This window comes from Daldinia childiae (assembly GCF_008694065.1).
Source record: "Daldinia childiae strain JS-1345 chromosome Unknown Scaffold13, whole genome shotgun sequence".
Taxonomy (NCBI): domain Eukaryota; kingdom Fungi; phylum Ascomycota; class Sordariomycetes; order Xylariales; family Hypoxylaceae; genus Daldinia; species Daldinia childiae.
Window position 1 is genome coordinate 972,269 of NW_022984654.1, and position 18,522 is coordinate 990,790.

General features: G+C 44.1%; 3 protein-coding genes across 3 annotated transcripts; 2 read left to right on the forward strand and 1 right to left on the reverse strand.

Moving 5' to 3' along the window:
• Positions 1-9,958: 9,958 nt before the first annotated feature.
• GL218_08669 (54S ribosomal protein L4, mitochondrial) lies at positions 9,959-10,861 on the forward strand (the record flags this gene model as incomplete). Its single annotated transcript, XM_033585476.1, has 2 exons — positions 9,959-10,489; positions 10,553-10,861. 2 exons carry the CDS (start codon positions 9,959-9,961, stop codon positions 10,859-10,861), a joined length of 840 nt encoding a protein of 279 aa, XP_033440461.1.
• A 731-nt stretch (positions 10,862-11,592) lies between these two features.
• GL218_08670 (Rab GDP-dissociation inhibitor) lies at positions 11,593-13,522 on the forward strand (the record flags this gene model as incomplete). The annotated part of the gene is made up of 8 exons (XM_033585477.1): positions 11,593-11,638; positions 11,771-11,795; positions 11,858-11,917; positions 11,997-12,024; positions 12,107-12,452; positions 12,514-13,056; positions 13,112-13,266; positions 13,334-13,522. 8 exons carry the CDS (start codon positions 11,593-11,595, stop codon positions 13,520-13,522), a joined length of 1,392 nt encoding a protein of 463 aa, XP_033440623.1.
• Positions 13,523-16,445: 2,923 nt separating this feature from the next.
• On the reverse strand, positions 16,446-17,672 carry GL218_08671 (Polyamine N-acetyltransferase 1; the record flags this gene model as incomplete). Its single annotated transcript, XM_033585478.1, has 3 exons — positions 16,446-16,589; positions 16,677-17,087; positions 17,298-17,672. The coding sequence occupies 3 exons, from the start codon at positions 17,670-17,672 to the stop codon at positions 16,446-16,448; spliced, it is 930 nt and encodes a 309-aa protein (XP_033440622.1).
• Positions 17,673-18,522: the final 850 nt, after the last annotated feature.

Genomic DNA, 18,522 nt, shown 5'->3' on the forward strand with positions numbered 1-18,522 from the left:
CACCATTACGCTACTACCGTAGCAGTGCCGTAATATCCATCTCGTCGTAGACTTTTCCCGTGCATTCTTACATTCTTGCATTCGTGCATGATAGATTTAGAGATAGACAAAATAAATAATAAATAAAAATAAAAAGATGTATGTAATTCCAATCACACCTGATGCGCAAACCATGCATGTTCTTGGAACACAAGACGGTTAGTTCCGATAGCATCATCTCCCTTTCGCCCTATCCATTTGTTGTCGTTTTATGGTCACTTGATGTTCTATCGCGAACGATTTGTTAAATTCCCGTCCCTACGTTCCTACTATCCCTCATAAATCATACGATGAAATATCGTAATTCAAAACTACAATACGTATTATCTACTATGTAATAGTCCAATTGGACACGAGCCTCAAACTCAGCCGTCAATGCATCTACTGATTTGTTGGCATACATGCGCCTAGTCAAAGACTGTACCTATCCATTGGGCGATCGTTTATGATGGCCGACGGGAATAGCCAATCCAAGAGAAACGGTACTGTTTTCCCGGCTAGGATACGTGAGCTTCCCCGATGATCCATTCTACCGTACTCGTAATACGCTTTTCGATTACTAAAAGAGATCAAATATCTATCTTGTTGCACTTTAGATCCTACGTAATAGTTTTTCGAATTTTTTTTATCGGTTGTCTGATTCTGTGCTCCTATTTTTTGCTAGGGATACCTATTATCAACCGAATACACGATTTAGAACTTCAAAGAACGAGAGAGCACTAAAGTCTTAATAATAGTATCATTTCACATGCACTTCATTATGCTCCTGCGAGTCTACCTCCAACGCATATACAGATAAATATATGCCGTGCTATACCCGATGTGCGCGACTCAAGCGAACTACATAGGACTACGACTGAATCAGGCGAAGCTGCCCAGGGAGTTGGGCTTCAAACTGTAATGCATGATTGCGTCGAACAGCTTGATGCATGAAAACGTGCAGACGCCGCGTTCTTCCCTATAGGGTACCATTTTGTCAAATCGAAGTATTCGTGTGAAATGTTCCTAAGATGTAGTATCGTGAGATTAGTCGAGTCGAATCGAACCGAACCAAACAAGCGAGTGGTGCTTAATGCATCGTTGTTTTTCCGAAGTCGTAGTTTGAGAATTTCAAGTCTTAAGCCATTGGAAGGACTAATCTCCTAAGTTATGAAGTCTATTAAGTCTAGACTTCTACCAACAATATAGCCGCCGTAACAGATTTATCGCCCTGAAAAATGATACTGAAAAGGGATATTGGGGCTTCCTCGATTCTTCGTCATGACAATGCTTGAAAGGGAAAAAGAGGGCTCTACTGGACCGCTCTCCATTGCCGAACGCTAACTACAATGACGAGACGGTGGAGTCCTTTTTTTTTTCTACCTTGCTCACGCGCGACTGGGATCTAAGATGTAACAGACAGTGTTGATCCACGGACTGTTGCAAACTTGTGAGTCTTTGAAAATACACATGTATATAATGGTAGTAACACTGTGATGGTATAAGAGTACCGTTATCGTGAGCAGCACTAAGTAAATTTACAAACTTTATGACGGTCTTCAGCAGACTCTGATCGAGAGCTGAATCTATTCATTGATCATAGCGACAAATCCCGTACCGAGCACTACGAATTATGGACTAACACCGATTCGTGAACTAGATACGCGAGGAAAAAGTAGTAGGCCTACCGAGTCAAGCGAAACGGGCCTAAAACCATTCGATGACTTCCTAGTCTGATCCATGATGAGCCCCTAGTCTCGCCAAGCCAGTTCGGTAATTGTTGATTGACTCCAAGAAGTTGATAGGAAGAGATGCCGAGATCACCGCTGTAAAGGGTACAATTACCTAACCCGAAGAGACTGGAGTCATTTACCAAAACTCAGCACGAAGCTTAGACTTTGGTACTGTTTGTATCCCTTAAGCAGGGTTGAATATTGCTTCTCACTCCCTACTCGGGCATAAGAATAGAAAGTAAGTTGACAATATCACAAACAAGCCTAGGCAAAACCGTCGGTCAAGCATATGGGAATATCTGCTTCCGATGTTCGCAGTTCTAGATTTGTTGAGGCTTTCTTTCTCACCTAGGTAGGTAATACAACAGCAGCCATTAATAGCAATTACATTATAAACCCGGAAAAGAATTTTCACTAAGCTTGCTAGGTAATTATATGAGATTTTCAAACTACATAAGCTAGCAAGCAACAAAGCAGTCTTCATCATCATTGGCGCTGTCGCGTTCCGAGGACAGAGATTCGGAATGTAGGCGATCGGCTAATGCTGGTGCTGAGTGGATAGCGAGACCTGAACTGCTGAGCTCTCATCCATGGCGATGCTGCAAAGCTAGGAGGGTGGAGCTTCGTGGGAGTCTGATGTCGTATGTAGTTGGGTCCTTGGAGACGATCCTGGGAAATCTCCAGGAAAAGCCCCATACAAAACCGTAGAAATCCATCCACCACATCCTCTGTCAACCATTGCTGCGGGTTTTGTGCAACGTAGAGTGGACACCTCAGCTTCAGCCTCCAAAAGGTGGGCAGATCTGAATATGCGCGACATGGCCCGAATCTCAGTCGAATTAATCAAGACGGCACGCGTACGGGACCCAGCTTGTGTAACTGCAAAGCTCCATTTTAAAAAGGCCATTGTGTCTCCAGTCCTTCCATAACCCTTCTACGACGGGGGGCTTGGTGTTTTCCTTTTTTTGGTTTTCCTTCGATGGAGAGGGGTTAAAGGTAAGGGGGGCACTAACACACCATGTCAGCAAGGTCAAGGCACTGAACGAGTTCTCTTCATCAAGATCCCGTAGGTTTTCCTAGATGGCGGGAGTCCCACCTCCCACATGGCATTTTGTCATCTGGCATCACTCATATGTATGGGTGTGTGTATGTTTAACTTGCACTAGTTAGTTACTATTGAAGTTAAGCGTCTATATAGGATCTGAAGTAGTAAAGGTGAGACGAGAAGCGAAATGCGTAGCCTCGCTTCGACCTGAAAGAATAGTCATCTATTTGTTAAGCATCACCGAGTTCCAAGTTTTATAGGTCTATCGTTGTTTGGATGAGGGCTTTTATATCCTTGGCGACCGGTTTTGGGACCCTACCATACATAGTGCAGGATCGAAAAAGGACATTCCGATTCTGTGGCAGGGATAGGCGGCTGAGAGGGTTTCTGTTGATAATGAATCGCATCTCGTAGGAAGCACGTAAACAAGATAGGCATCGTGTACTGCTAGTCTAGCATTATGAACTTCTCTTATTACTTCTAGCCGATTCTATATAACCTTACATTAGACTACCTAATTTACCTATGTACTAGGTAGGTAGATGTGTACAATACGATGCTATGTACGCATGCGTATGTGTTGATCGTAGCACATACACACGTACAAACCTCCTAAACCGCACGCACACATGCACACACAGTATCTACTCTATAGCACAGTCAAGTATTCGAATATGGATGGTATAGCAAACGACTTAGGGGCGTCATCATTACATATTTGGGTATCTTCTAAGCTTAATAGTTCGCCTACGTCCCCAGCAGGCTGTGATCGAAACCAGATGAAAATACGAGAAGTTGTTGGGGAATGACTTGCTTCAGAGACGTAACGTTCGAGTGCAGATGATATCAATATCAACTGATCATTCGCGGACCCTTTTGTGTCTTCAATGGTATCTGGTATATCAATCTGTACTCTATCTGTATGAGAGTAGTAAGATATGTACATACTATACTCGCTCACCAGGGGGTGCTACATACAAATATAGGGTAGGTACTGCTACAAGATACACACTCACCTCCGCCCGTTCACTATTGGTGGACTTGGAGACGCAACCCATGTCGCAAGGAGGTCCCTGCACACAGCCGGGTATCCGCCGGACCAGTCAAGCCGCAAGAGTGACGAAGTTGACGCTCCCGAAGAAAAAAAAATCGAGACGGGCCGTGAGAACTTCAAAACCGTCACTTCTCGGTCAGCAGGCATTACGCGGTCAACAAGAGGCAAATTCGGTCGGAATCAAAAACAAAGAAGGCGGGTTATGTAAGTTCTCTCTATGTTCTATGTAGGCCGGAAAGGGGACTGTTGAATTAGATATTATTCATCAGCGTCCATCAGCGTCCTGCTGACCTCACATACATATTACTAGGTAGGTAAGGTAGTTCTTATTCAGATTCTCATCATCATTATTCTCATTCATCATCTAGCAGCCAACCCTTATCAACCCGTGGTGCTTCGTTATGTACCATCGAAGGTGAGCGAGGACATGTACATTGCATTTGTATCTACATAAATGTAGATACATAAGTTTGGTCAAGTACCCAGATACTTTGACGATCATCTCTTAGATTTATTTGCAATTATCCGGATATAGCTATGCATCAATCCAGGTGCGGTCAAGGAAATCCGTGGCTAGTAGACAAGGATGTGTTCAGGGTATGCTACCCCTTTTGGTTTAACGTCTTTCAGTCCCGACTTTTGTATCTAGTCCAACCATTCCCAATTCCCTAATTCCTTGCCTCTCCTGTTTTGGCGGTCAGTGCCTGTCAGGTTTATTAGCATGATTCTTGCATCATCGCCAACCGCCCTGGCCGAGCTTGCACCGAAATCTTATCCTATCATACCGAATTCAGGAACCCTTTGCCCCCCCCATCTTCGTATGCGAGGTTTTTCATGACCGTGTGACTATGCATCGTCTCTTCAATAAATGTGGTAATCATGTCAAAGACGAGACGATATTTCAAGTGCCGATACCGCCGCTGTTACGCATGGGAATTTTTCCAAGCTCGACCGCAACATCGTGACCCCCATTGAGAAGGGGGAGTTGGAGTGACAAGGGACCATGGAAGCTCCCAAGTTTCCCAAGCTTCCCAAGCCAAAATAACTTCCCGCGACGGGGACGGATCCCGGGGAAGCATAGTCAAAAACTCTAAGGAAAACCCATACGGGCATTATTTTTAATTTTTTTATTAATTTTTATTATTATTATTTCTTTTAGGAGACTTCTCTCATTGCGAATTCTATAATACGTATATACGAATCCCCTAATCCCCTTAGTGACGCGGTTACAGATTATTGCAAATAACCCTTAACCCTTAACCCCCGAGACAGGGCTGGCACGAACCATGACGAATACGTGTTATCGTATGTACATGCGTGTATACGTGGGATAGTAAAATGTATGTATGATATGTGTGGTTACTGATATGTATGTGTAGTATGTGTACGGGATGTAATGTAGGTACGCTGTGCCGCCGGCAATGATTCCCCCACCGCCACACCCAACGATCATTATATAAAGTTGCTGGATGGCGCGCTTGCGGGCGAGGCGCGCATCTACTGCTTCCGAAATTATGTAGACAACTGATTATTCATAGAACAGGATCCAGATGCCAGCTTCCCCCGGTCCTATCATGCGAAGACCGCCCGTGAGAGATCCTCGTTCCGCAGCGACTCAGACCAAAGTTGTTCATAACATCATCATACATTACCATTACCATAACACATAACAGCATTAGTTAGTAACTAAACCAACATTGCGGACAACAGGAACTTTGAAGCATTGACGATTGCACGCATGGTTCTGGCACTGGTTCCCCCCCAACGTGGACGGTTACACCAGTTGCGACAACAGGGCAAGCATCAGCTGGTTTCGCCCTAGGGTCTGATGGTCGTGTCCGGGGATGGCCTGTCTCGAGTCCTGAAGAAAACGTCCGGGCTTCCGATAAGGGCAATCCGCAGGGGAACAACTGATGAAGATCTTATGAGCTGCGATCCTGATAGGCTTCTATCAGCCGAGTTTCCAAACTAGACAAGGTTTACCTGAAATACCGTGCATTAAGAAAAGTTATGCATTCGGCATGGAAAAGATCAACGCCTAGGATAGCGGCCTTGACGCATTTTCATCTACACGCAGAAGAATCACTCACGATGCTTGCATCTACGTACATAACACGGCTTCTCTAAAGACTTATTATTATAGCTTTGACTTTGAACACTTCACTTCGAACCAGTATTATTTCATCATCCAAGGTTTCATCCAAGGTTAGCAATACGATATTCATCATGTATTAGTTAAGTCGCTTATTTCAGCATTCGAATTACTCATCAAATTTTTATACATTTATGACTTAAACGAGCTGTGCCTTAGAGGATTCTCGGCTATGGCTATTGTTATGGTTTTCCATACTTGTTTATTTCGAGATGATCTAGCGCTCAAAGTCTTTCTTCCCCCCGCAGCTCGTTGGGCACGGCACACGAAGCATTGGCTCTAGTTGGCACGCAGTGCAATCAGAAGCTATCTAGAAATGAGCAAAAAAAGAGGTCAATCTCATGTGGGAGGAGTAAATCCCGAATTCTCCGGGATTCGTTCGAGTCATGTTACTCGTCGCTGCTGCAAATGGGAGGAAAGGTAGTGCGGGCAGATCAAAGTCAATCTTCTGCATCTAGACCTGTCTAGACTCGGTGATGCACGCTGGCTACCCGTACGCCTACCATTTGATATGACGAATGGTGAAGACATTCCGCATCCCATACTTGATATTACAAAACTCGGTTTTAACGGTATGTAATCACGAAATGATCGTCTACTATGTATCAACTATATAGAAGCTATGAGAAACCCCGCCGGGAGAAGCAAGCCATCACGATCGTCCCGAACATGGCTAGTTCGTAACGCAGGCAACATACACCCGTCGGGAATCTATCTGACGAAGCACTTAGTTAGATAGCTTGACGATAGCTTCCGCTAACTCCGGTGGAGGGATTCGGTAAACACTGCGTGTAGATTATGAGCTTCGATACACCGTTTAGACGGTAAATGCCGTTTAGTATACGTCAACGCTCTGTATATTTTGTAGAATAGCTTGATACAGTAGTAAGATTTAAAAATATCGAAGCCTGCCTTTCCCCCCCTATCTAAATAAGCGTATTTTAAAATACCTACCGCTGGTTTCAGCTGTATTATTCTAGCGCCTCTATTATCATGTCGAGTCGAGCGTCACGATTTTCGTAAAACCAATTACGTCCAACCAAGACAACTAGTCCACAACTTGGATATAGAATGAGGCATACGAAATACAGTGATAAAACAGTTGCATATCGAGTCAAGGATGATGTGAAAGAAAATATTACCAGTCAAGTAATAGCTAGAAAACAATCCCTAGCAAGTTTTGTAGATCAAAATACGACTTATATGATTATGACAATAGTATATGTCCTAAAAGGGTGTTTTGGCTGACGCCCTATCAATACTTCATTTTGCATGAATATTTACAACCCGAGAGATTCTACTAATCTAGGGCAAAGGATCTACGTACGAAAATACTAGCTACATAGGAAAGAAGCGCGATATCCAGATCCTTGCTTTCGACAGCGATAATAGCGTCGCCTATTCCGACCCCAAATCTCGGCGGCGTCAACCAGTACGTATGACCTGCAGGTTCTGCGCTACCACGTAGCATTATGATAGTACTATGTAGAGTGAGGCGTCTTGACCAGGCTAATTGCTAACCGAAATCGCCAAGCTAGACTTGCCTTGGCCCTTAAGGTAGGCATATTGATTTTTTTTTCTCGACAGAGGAGCGCTTAGTCCGTCCTAGTGCCGGCGCTTCTAACGTAGTCTAAGTCGGGATAGTATCTACTTTTTCCACTGTGTCCAGCTTACGTATCAGATGAAATATCGAGGAAGTTATTGGATGACACTTCTTTACCGCCATCGAATAGCTCAATTTGTCTTACGAGAATTTTTGAGGCTGGACTACGGCTGGACTATTCGCCATTACACCGAGCCTACAGTAGGACGGTTATAAACTCGGTGAAGGCTAGGAGAATTCAGACGTCGTGGTGGGTCTCTTCTCCTGCTTGGATTCTCTGCGGCGAATGTACTTACATGGAACATCCTCGTTGCGAAATACGGACTACTGTTTCCAAGACGGTACCCTCTTCCTAGGTACATATTGGCCTGCAGTTACAACAGTTACAATGCGTGTGTAGTATTCGAGATAGATACATAATAGAGCAAATGTATGGTGAAAGAATCATCTGGTTATATTGTGTCTTTTACGTGTTATAATATCTACATAGGTAAGTACCTAGGTAGGTATGGAAATATATTTTGTATTTAGCATCAGAGAGAGCGCTATCCGAGTTAAGAATGGTGTCCCGGCATAAGCACGTCCGCGCTACTTGCAAGTTCAGGGGTTTCCTCTTACAAACCTATATGGGAAAATTCATTGCAAAGAAATACAACAGTAAGGAGTTTAGGTGAGGCTCGAGAATTGCATCATCAAAGTATTCCGAGTAACGCTCTTGATGTTTGTAATAGTCCTCGTCGACGACCCCTATCTATATACAAGCAACTGTCGTAGTGTAGGTTATCATCCGCTCCTAAATCCCCCCCCACACGAAGCCCCATGGATATGGAGTCATGCCTACTCCCCAGAAGCTGGCAATAGTCATGGTTGTAGCATGTCTCCAGTGCTCCATATACCCGCCGTGAGCTTGACTTTTGGAGAAAGCGGGATCTAAAGACAGAGCCTCAACTCGCTACCGAGATTGTATCCACTGCCCAGAGCTTATCATCAACAGAACCTCATTTCTCGCCGCGTCGACTCTTGCCGTTTTGGCCTTTCGTTATGACAATAACGACATTCCTTCTAATTTCCTGACCTCGATAACTTCTTCGCCCCCCCTTTCGAAACGCGTATACGGTCACGAGATTTCTTCCTTCTCCCACGATGACATCTGATAATTACTTTAATTCGTCGATACGAGCCTTCTAAGATGGCATGCTAAAGCTTCCGTCATCTCCTGCAAATCTCAAAAAGCAGTGATACTATAAGAATGCAATCTCTCTTCCAATTAAATAAGTCTCTCTAGCTATAGAGAGTAAATATAGACTCCTTCTATAACGACTTACGAAGACACGAACTTCGACAATTATCCTAGAACCGACCGCAAACTAGAACAAGACATTTACTTTCTCGCATCAATTCAAGCCCGAAGTGCCCTAGGTTATAATAAAGTTTGATTTGCATATGTTCCGTGCTGAAAAGCAAAAACACTTACATTGCAGATCATAGTCATATTGATTGGACGAAGGAATGGTTTTCAAGAAAAGAAAAGATAATAGGGATATTTGATAAGCCTAGGGGCGTACACGTAGAGCAAAGTCTAGTATCGGAGTATATGTCTACGTCTACTATCTGGTCACTGCGGTCACTGCACAAGGAGAGACCTGCTATAGAAGGGGAGTCGGACTGACATCCTGCCCCAGCAGTCTAGCCCCAACCCAACACTGCCCAATTTACCTTATTGGGTATATAATAGATGCCAGGGAAAAGCTTAAGCAAACCTACGATATTAACCTTGTGACAAGTCACAGATTTAATCAACAATACTAAGACACGATGGAAAAGGTTTGCTACCAGTTCAACACTAGGTACCTACCTAACCTATCAAATACTGTTCAAGCCTAACAATCTGACAAAAATTAGTCTGATACCGCACAGTTACAAGCACAGTTACAAGCAAACATTGTTCTATTTCATACTTTTTTACCATGATAGTACTCTTTTCCCATCTCGTACCCAAGTCAACTTCTTCACGACGCGACAGATTGATCGTATAATAAAATTATCTCGTCAACTTGCATATTTGAAATAGTAATCGTATATATATAACAATCCATGATAGAAGTGCCAAGCCACAGTTTTGGTGGATCAGAATATTGACTTATGTAAGTAAAGAAAATACCTAATATTAGGTAAGATACCCACTTGCTGATAGCTTATCGGATTAACCTCGACAATATCGGATTAACCCAAAAATTCAATTCCGTTACAGTCAAAGATCAAAGATCACATTAACTTATACATTAATACATATCGCATACCTACTGGGATACCCTACCTGTACGGTATTGCTGAGGTACGAGGTAGTAAATTCATGGCCACAACTACCTCCCTCCGGCCTACAATTGGTCGGATAATAAGCGCTACTGGGAATCAGCATGTTGCGAACCCGTCCTTTCTGAGCGTGCTCTTGGTAAGAGCTGCGACTCAAAGCTGTCCGTTCTCCTCGACCCCAGACCGAAGTATGCGCCGGGCGCGCCGCGACAACAACAAACAGCGTGGGCTGAGCAGCATATACCGGTCCGGTCCACGGTTTCGGATGAACATCGAGAAGGATCAGGTACCAAAACCGGTAGATTTCAAACCGGACGTTAAGGTCGACCCGAACCACGGGCTATGGGAATTTTTCTACTCTAAGGAGAAGCTCCTGCTTACGCCTGACGAGGATTCCGAGCACGGGCGCGGGTGGACCGTTGAAGAGCTGCGGCATAAAAGCTGGGAGGATCTACATAAGCTCTGGTGGGTATGCGTCAAGGAACAAAATCGCATTGCTACGGCGCGGAAGGAGAAGGCCCGGCTAAAGCTTACGAACGGAGCGGAATTCATGGAGGATAGGCTATTAGAGGTAAGAATCTACGTCTAAGACCGACGACCTTTACTGGTGCTAATACATATGTGTAATACATAGGTCCGCAAGACGATGAAGTCGATCAAGCACGCGTTGACAGAACGATACTACGTATGGGAGGATGCAAGGAAGTTAGCTGAGACGGACCCGGAAATCGATCTTGCCAGCACAAACCGCCCTTATACTCCGAGCTCATATTTTGACGAAGACGTGAAGGAGACGGGATCAGTAGAGGAACAAAGGGAGGCGCAGCAAGAGCCATCATCGGAACAACAGGAGGCATCAGAAAAGTCGGCGGCTGAAAATGTTGACCCGTCTACACTTCCGCCTAATGCTACAGAGCCTCAACAGCCCTCGACAAGAGCATGAGCTTACGAGTATATGTATTGATACAGAGTATAAGCTCCGAGAATGGAGCATGTAAATATGTTACATTAAGTCAAAGGGTTGAACCGCGAACCTGTCTTAGTGTACCCAAGCTTGAGTACATACCTCATAGGTAACTTATAACTCATATTGGATGACTTGACATAATTGCTAAGCGTATGAAATACAAAGGTAAGATATTTATTTTGGGTTAGGCATATTAATATAATGACAGCGGTAATTATAACAAATATAGGCAATCAATAGTGCGTAATACCCTGTAGTAGATAATAAAAGGTAAAAAAAAAGGGGGGAAAGGAAAAAAGGGGGGTTGCTTTAGGTACTTAGGTACATTAAGCCAAGCGCGGGGTTGGTGTTAATTAGAGTTGATTGGTGGTAGCTCCCTTTAGAGGGGTTCAGTGGTCCAACAGTCTAGTGTTCCAGTGGTTCAGTGGTTCAGTTCCATTGATAACTCGAGCTTCAGAACCATTGAACCATTAAATCATTAAACCATTAAACCATTAAACCATAAACGAACCAGCAAAGCTACTTTATTGTATCCACCACAACAACCTTCCTCTCACCGATACTTTTTTTTTCTTCTCCTTCTCCTAAACATCCTTCCTCGTTTGGCCTGGAGTCAATAAACATATCTCTCTAATCTACTTTGACGATTTAAGACTCGGAACTCTTTACTTAATATTACATAGATATATCGCACCAACGGAAACACCATGGACGAGATCGCAAAGGAGTACGATGTCATCGTTTTGGGCACCGGTAAGTTCCCTTTAGGCCCCGCATTCCCTACTTTAAGACTTCGTTTGTCTACTACAGCCTTGGTGGGGTTTAACTTGTTTAACTTGGTGATGTTGAGTTAATAAGGTAGCTAACACGCATTCTCTCGCCCAGGTTTAACCGAGTGTATTCTCTCTGGGTATGGATTACATCATAGTAGTTCGCTGACGCAACGTTCCGGACTGAGCTAACAACTCCAAGTGTGCTGAGTGTTAAGGGCAAGAAGGTTCTACATATCGATCGCAATGATCACTACGGAGGGTGAGTAATAGCAACAACACCTAACAAATATATCCTCTTATAAGTATTCGACGATTTACTAACAAATATATCCATATAGAGAGGCTGCATCCGTAAACCTCGAGACGGTACATACTTATTCCACTTTCCCTACTGATTAACCTTCGCCGATGATCTCGATGAACTAACTTTGTTCTTTTCCAACAATAGCTATTCAAGAAGTATGGTAATTTCACGAAGGGCGAGGAACCATGGAAAAAGTACGGTCGACCCAACGACTGGAATATCGACCTAGTTCCTAAGTTCCTCATGTCGTCCGGCGAGCTGACCAACATCCTCGTCTCTACCGACGTTACCCGCTACCTCGAGTTTAAGCAGGTCGCAGGCAGCTTCGTACAGCAAGGCGCTGGAGCAAAGGCTACCGTTGCCAAGGTCCCCTCAGATGCCGCCGAGGCTCTACGCTCTCCCCTGATGGGTATCTTCGAGAAGCGACGGATGAAGAGCTTCATAGAATGGGTCGGCACCTTTGATCAGAAGGATCCTGCTACACATAAGGGTGAGTAGTGGAAGCGAATTATAAGGTGATGAACAATAGCTGACGATATATTTCTGGTTAGGCCTTGACATAACCAAGTGCACAATGAAGGAGGTTTACGACAAGTTCGGCCTTGAGACCTCTACTCGCGACTTCGTCGGTCACGCCATGGCCCTTTACCTTAACGATGAGTACAGTGATGAAGCCGGCAAGGCCCCCGAGGCTATCGAGCGTATTAGGATGTACGGTAACTCGGTAGCAAGGTATGGCAAGTCGCCTTATATCTACCCACTGTACGGTCTCGGCGAGTTGCCCCAGGGCTTCGCGCGGTTATCTGCTATCTATGGTGGTACATATATGCTCAACACTTCGGTCAACGAAGTCGTGTATGAAGGTGGCAGGGCGACAGGTATCAAGGCTACCATGACCGGCATCGAGCCCGAGATGAAGTTCGAGACCAAGGCCAAGCTAATTCTCGGTGACCCTTCGTACTTCTCCGAGAAAGTCAAGGTTGTCGGCCACGTGTTGAAGGCTATCTGCGTCTTGAAGCACCCCTTAGCTGGTACCAACGACTGCGACTCCTGCCAATTGATTATCCCCCAGTCTCAGGTTGGCCGTAAGAACGGTAAGTCTCCACGTTGTAAGGATAAAATACGCGGACCGATAGCTAATAAATCTAGACATCTACATTGCCTGTGTCTCGTCAGCACATAACGTGTGCCCTAAGGGCTACTACATCGCTATCGTTTCCACGATTGCCGAGACCTCTTCCAACCACCACCTCGAGCTGCAACCTGGTCTTGAGCGCCTCGGCCAGATTGAGGAGCAATTTTTGGTAAGTTAGACATTGATATCCCCCCACCCCTGCCAGTCACGTATGTTTATGCTTACGATTCATTTAGGGCCCTCCTATCCCGCTCTATGAGCCTCTCGAGGACGGTACCAAGGACAATGTCTTTATCTCTAAGAGCTACGACGCAACGTCGCACTTCGAGACGACCACGGACGACGTCAAGGACATCTACGCGCGCGCCACCGGTGAGGAGCTCAAGGTAGAAGGCCTCAGGGACTTGCAGGTCACCGAGGAGTAGAGGCGTAGTTCTAACTAAGTAATTCGGCGAGGTGGGTTTGGGGACACTTCGATTGGTAATACTTGAAGAAGAAGGGGAAAAGCAAGCTAGCTAGCTAGTGGCAGAGCATCGAGTATACAAAGCACGCATGTGTATCCAGAGCTGTGGCTAGAATACCGACCGGACGAGGGATTACATGATATTCATACATACATTCATATATGCGTAGGAGGCTCCGTGTGCCGGATTTGAAGTCAAAGTGTAGCTCGTCGCATCTTAGTTTTTATTTTTTTTTTTTCGCTCCGATTCGAAATTTGCAGATAGTGTAGTGTGGTGTGGTTGGTGCTCATTTGATAGACGTACGACTTCGTAAGGTCTGTTTTTTATATTTGTTGTTTTATTATGGTGCTGTGACTGTTTTTTTTCTACGACTCTTCTCGTGTGTTGAATTGCCTACTGTAGGGTTAGGTTGCTGGGTATATAAAGTGTACGTAGTCGTAGTCGTAGTAGCTATTTATGGGATGTGTCGTAGCTTGTAAGGTTACGTACCTTACCTACCTAGTTAACTCATCTTCTACTTAGATACTACTTCTTATGGTCGGTAGAGGGCCGTAGGTTGGGCTCCTTGCCACCGGTATATAGGCACATACGTCCTCGGCTAGGGAGCTGGGTAGTCGGTGTAAACGTTTTGTTTATTTGGCGGGTTTCGGGATAAGTTATGGTCCTGTTTCCTTGTACTTCCACTGGCGGTTTACTACAGTTTGTTCGGGGTGTACCGATGGGCCATAGGGAGGAGATCTGAGAGTTGACACTAGAGGTGAAATATATACCTAGGTATATATACCTATATAGGGAACTATGTAGTTAGTGAGACACGAAAACTTGCTTCTATAAAACTAATAATGATACTAGCTAGGTAGTTTCGGGCGGAGCGCTGGATAGGTGGTTCTTGGAATGGTCGGAGAGTCATTGCCAGGTATCATACTATAATATCATCTGGGAGGTGACTTTTAGCATTGAAGAGAAATATTGGGTTACTACCTAAGCATATACCCTAGATATATTTTAATTATAAATCCTAACGCCGTTATAACGTATTACTTGAAGGAATTGGTTTCAATAATGTATAACTATAAAATAATACCAAGTTCTAGAGGAGCCTCGGGTGCTCGTATAGGCACTTAATGTCTTACTTATTGACTACCTGAGCAGATACTACACGTTCCTAAACTAGTTATTAGGTATGTAGGTATTTATATGCATACGAATAATACCACGAAGGTGCGAAAATACAGTTAGTTATCACACCTTCCTATGTAACTGAGTGCAGTTCTAACATCTAAATACTACACCTTCAATTCTCAAGCAACATATCTATCTATCTATCTATCTATCTCTATTCATTTATATGTGTACTTTAATGACCTAGGCACTATATATAGAGTTCTGGACGTATATAAAGTAAACACAAATTCCTTGACGCCTCTTATTAAAAATATAACAGATGAATGTGTATCATGGAAACTTTTAACCGAACGAGAATCGTAGCTATAAACGAAACCCGCAATATATCATAGAAAATAGTGAAGTTTCAACCTATATAAATGTGTTCTAAGCTATTTCGATATCATTTTTTATTTATAGATATTCATCTCCAAGGACTTCCACTAGAAAACTCTTTAACCCCCTATATAACCTAAATACGCTAGAAACCCCTTTCCTAACAACAACATTAACACCAAACGGATATGGAACTACCTTACCGAAGTAAACATACAGGTAAACATACGGATAAACACAAGCTAGTTGGGTAAAGTCAATAACATTAAAACATACTACATTTTACACTTTCCCAACCTTTCATCACACCGAGCAGTCTGTTCGATAAACCCTAATTTCCTTACACTAGGTAATCTACAAACGAAGGAGTACATACCGAGACATATATATATAGGTATGTATCACCTAACCTATGTTAAACATTCCCAAACATACGATGTACCACCTTCCATCCGACATCCCACGCCTCTCGTCAGCACAATGATCTCCCTTGCATTATCTCACCTTACCCTCTAGGTACTTATCTCAGAGCGGGATCGGATGGAGGGGGGTTAAAGAATATTTCTATTCTTATTTTATTTTATTTTATCTTATTTATCTCTAGCTATTTATTCCAAGTATCGTACCATATATCCCTACCCACCCAAGTATATACATACAAACAACCCGCATGCATGTATGCAATATATCTACCTAGGTACCCGTCCTCTTCCGTATGACGTACCCAATCCATCACCCTTTGACGGGTTACTATCTCGGGCAACCCTTACTTTTCTTTCCTTCAAATCTTATTTAAGTCTTGCGACCGTAAGAACAGACGTTAAAAGCGAGCGAGTCACGAGGTTCATGTTGATTAGGAACTCGCTACTACGCTCGTAGACTCAGATGAGGATTACCAAAAAAGAGAGGCTATAAAACTCGATCATTATTACGCATCACTAAAAAGGGAGAAGAGAGCTGTGATGATAATAGAGCGATGAATTCATCAACGGCAAAACGCACGTTGCGCAATATCAGGTAGCTACCTAGCTAGTAGTCTATGTGTCTTGTCTATATGCTCACTCACTCACTCACTCCCAGCTCTGGTTGCCATTATCATTTATGCAAATGCCGAAAAGTCTTCGTTCCACATGGCCTATGAACAAACTGCATAAAATCACCGCAATTGGACCATAGAAGCAGCGTCGTGTTTCTGTCCTCGTATGTAAATGCCGAACTTTTTTTTTCTTTTACTGGTAGCTTTCCTTCGTGATTGGGTATAAGAACTCGCAAATTATTGCTTGTACGAGTTCGACGCAAATCTCACATCACCTTACTTTACACCTCATTCCGATTTACCGTCTGGTCTGGCCTAAATGTTAGGAGTGAAACTCCGAAATACCGATTAGCCTCGCGATTTTGGTCTCGCCGAATAAGAGGGTAATCCGGTGATACTGAGTGACATATTGTGCCAACCTCCGCCGCCAAATTTTACCGAACTCTCCCCAAGGTGTAAGAAGCCGAATCGTTCATAGAACGTAACCAGGTACTAAGGCAGAAGGCGTTAGTATGATGCGTCACAACTTGCGCAGAGACCAAGAGCAGGAAATGATGAAGAGAAACTAATAGTACTTACACCTCGGCAGATAAGCGAGCAGCGTAGCGCGCACTCCGAATTCCTGAGCTGCTGAAGATACGACTTCATGAGGAGCTTTCCGAGGCCACAGCCCTGGAGCTTAGGGTGGACGGCGAACGAGTGGATGCAGATGGTACCGCCAGCCTCTTGATGGCCCAAGCCGGTTGTGTTGCGCTTATTAGTGCGGAAGTCACGGGGGTAATCCATGGCCTTGTCAGTGACAATTTCGTCGTGCGATCGTGTCGCCACGATATGCGCCATTAGAACACTTTTAGCGCCATTTTCGCGACCCGTCTCGACGGGATGCGCTGTTGGCAACGTATCGATCTCGAAGCCCTCAGTTTTATCAGGTGCGACGGTGCAGAAGAGACCGAGACATAACTCTGGACATACTGATAAGCGGTACTCAAACTAGTTGTGAGTTAGTAATTCCTTTCGTTAGATTCTTTCATTAGAGTACATATGGTATAGGAGGTATGTATATGTGATATAGGGGTAATCACGTGTAATCCAAAAGCGACATAGAAGCAAATATGACATATCAAACCAAGATATAATATTTCAACAAATCAAATATGAACCTGAAACAAAACAAAACAAAACAAAAGCAACTCAACTCACCTTCTCCCTCGTAGCCCGATGCGCCGGGTCCGCAAACGCAGCATCCTCTAGTGCGACACAACTCTCGAGGTCCGAGATGGTGAGCGGGCGCACGTTCGGCAGGAATGGGAACGGAACGAGCTCCTGGACCCGACCGAGCCTGCCTGGAGGCCTGTTGTGGTGGTGTCGCTGCGTATAGTTCTTGGTTTGGGTTGCTTTTATAAAGTCGTCATCCGGTAGGTCTTCCGAGTCGTCGACAGCGTTCTCTACGACGTCTTCTCTAAGAAGAGAGACCGGTACCTTTATGCCTGCTGCGCCTGCGATTATTGTCTCGTCGGTAGCGGCGACGGCAGGGTTGTCGCTGGCCCCTCCGGGTTTGGCGGGAGATTCCGACATGCTTGTCAGTCTGTCGAGCCTTTTTTTTTTCGTTCTCCGATTGGTTAGAATATTCCGGGATGTCTAAAATGAAAGGGAAGTATTTATTGGACGAGAGATCGCAAAGAGGAGGTTCAGGTAGTATTGGAGGCGTTGGGACCGAGGCGGGGTGCAGATGATAGACGGCACACACACAAATTTTTATCGATCCGAGAATGCGCTGTGATCAGATAAATGTTACTGTGGCGTTAAGAAATAAATATTATAGGTGATAGAAAGCATAGAAACATCTGTAGATGTTAGGGTGATGTTAGGGTAGTAGGCTCGAGCGTTTCCCGTCCGTGTTGGCGTTGTGTTACCTTGGATGGTGATGATTCTTATTACCTACATTTATGTTTTGTACCTGTTAATGGAAGAAAATGATACGTATAAGTAGAAGAACCAATTGAATTTACCGAAATTGGATCTCAATAAGCAACTACTTTAAAACGTAAGGGAGAGGAAAGAAAGATGGAAGATGAGGGAATAAAAGTACATAAATCAGGATAGGAAGGCACAACCACATCATCATTAAAAACTGCTTATTTGCCAGCACGTATTACTTTTCCTACCTTTAATAGGTACCTACCTAATTACCTACTTAAGGTAGTTACCTAACCTGGGTCACTTCCAATACGTGTATATATGCAGTAGTAGCAATAGCAGTAGCAAATGTAAATGAATCTCCTCTTTCCACTTGTTTCCCTTGTCCGCGTGACCCTTCCGCTTAAACAAGTAAGGCAGAGATTTGCGTATGCCCAATCATATTTTACCATCATGGACATTTCTCTTATTTGTCTCAGTCATCTTCACATTACTTCTTACTTTTAAC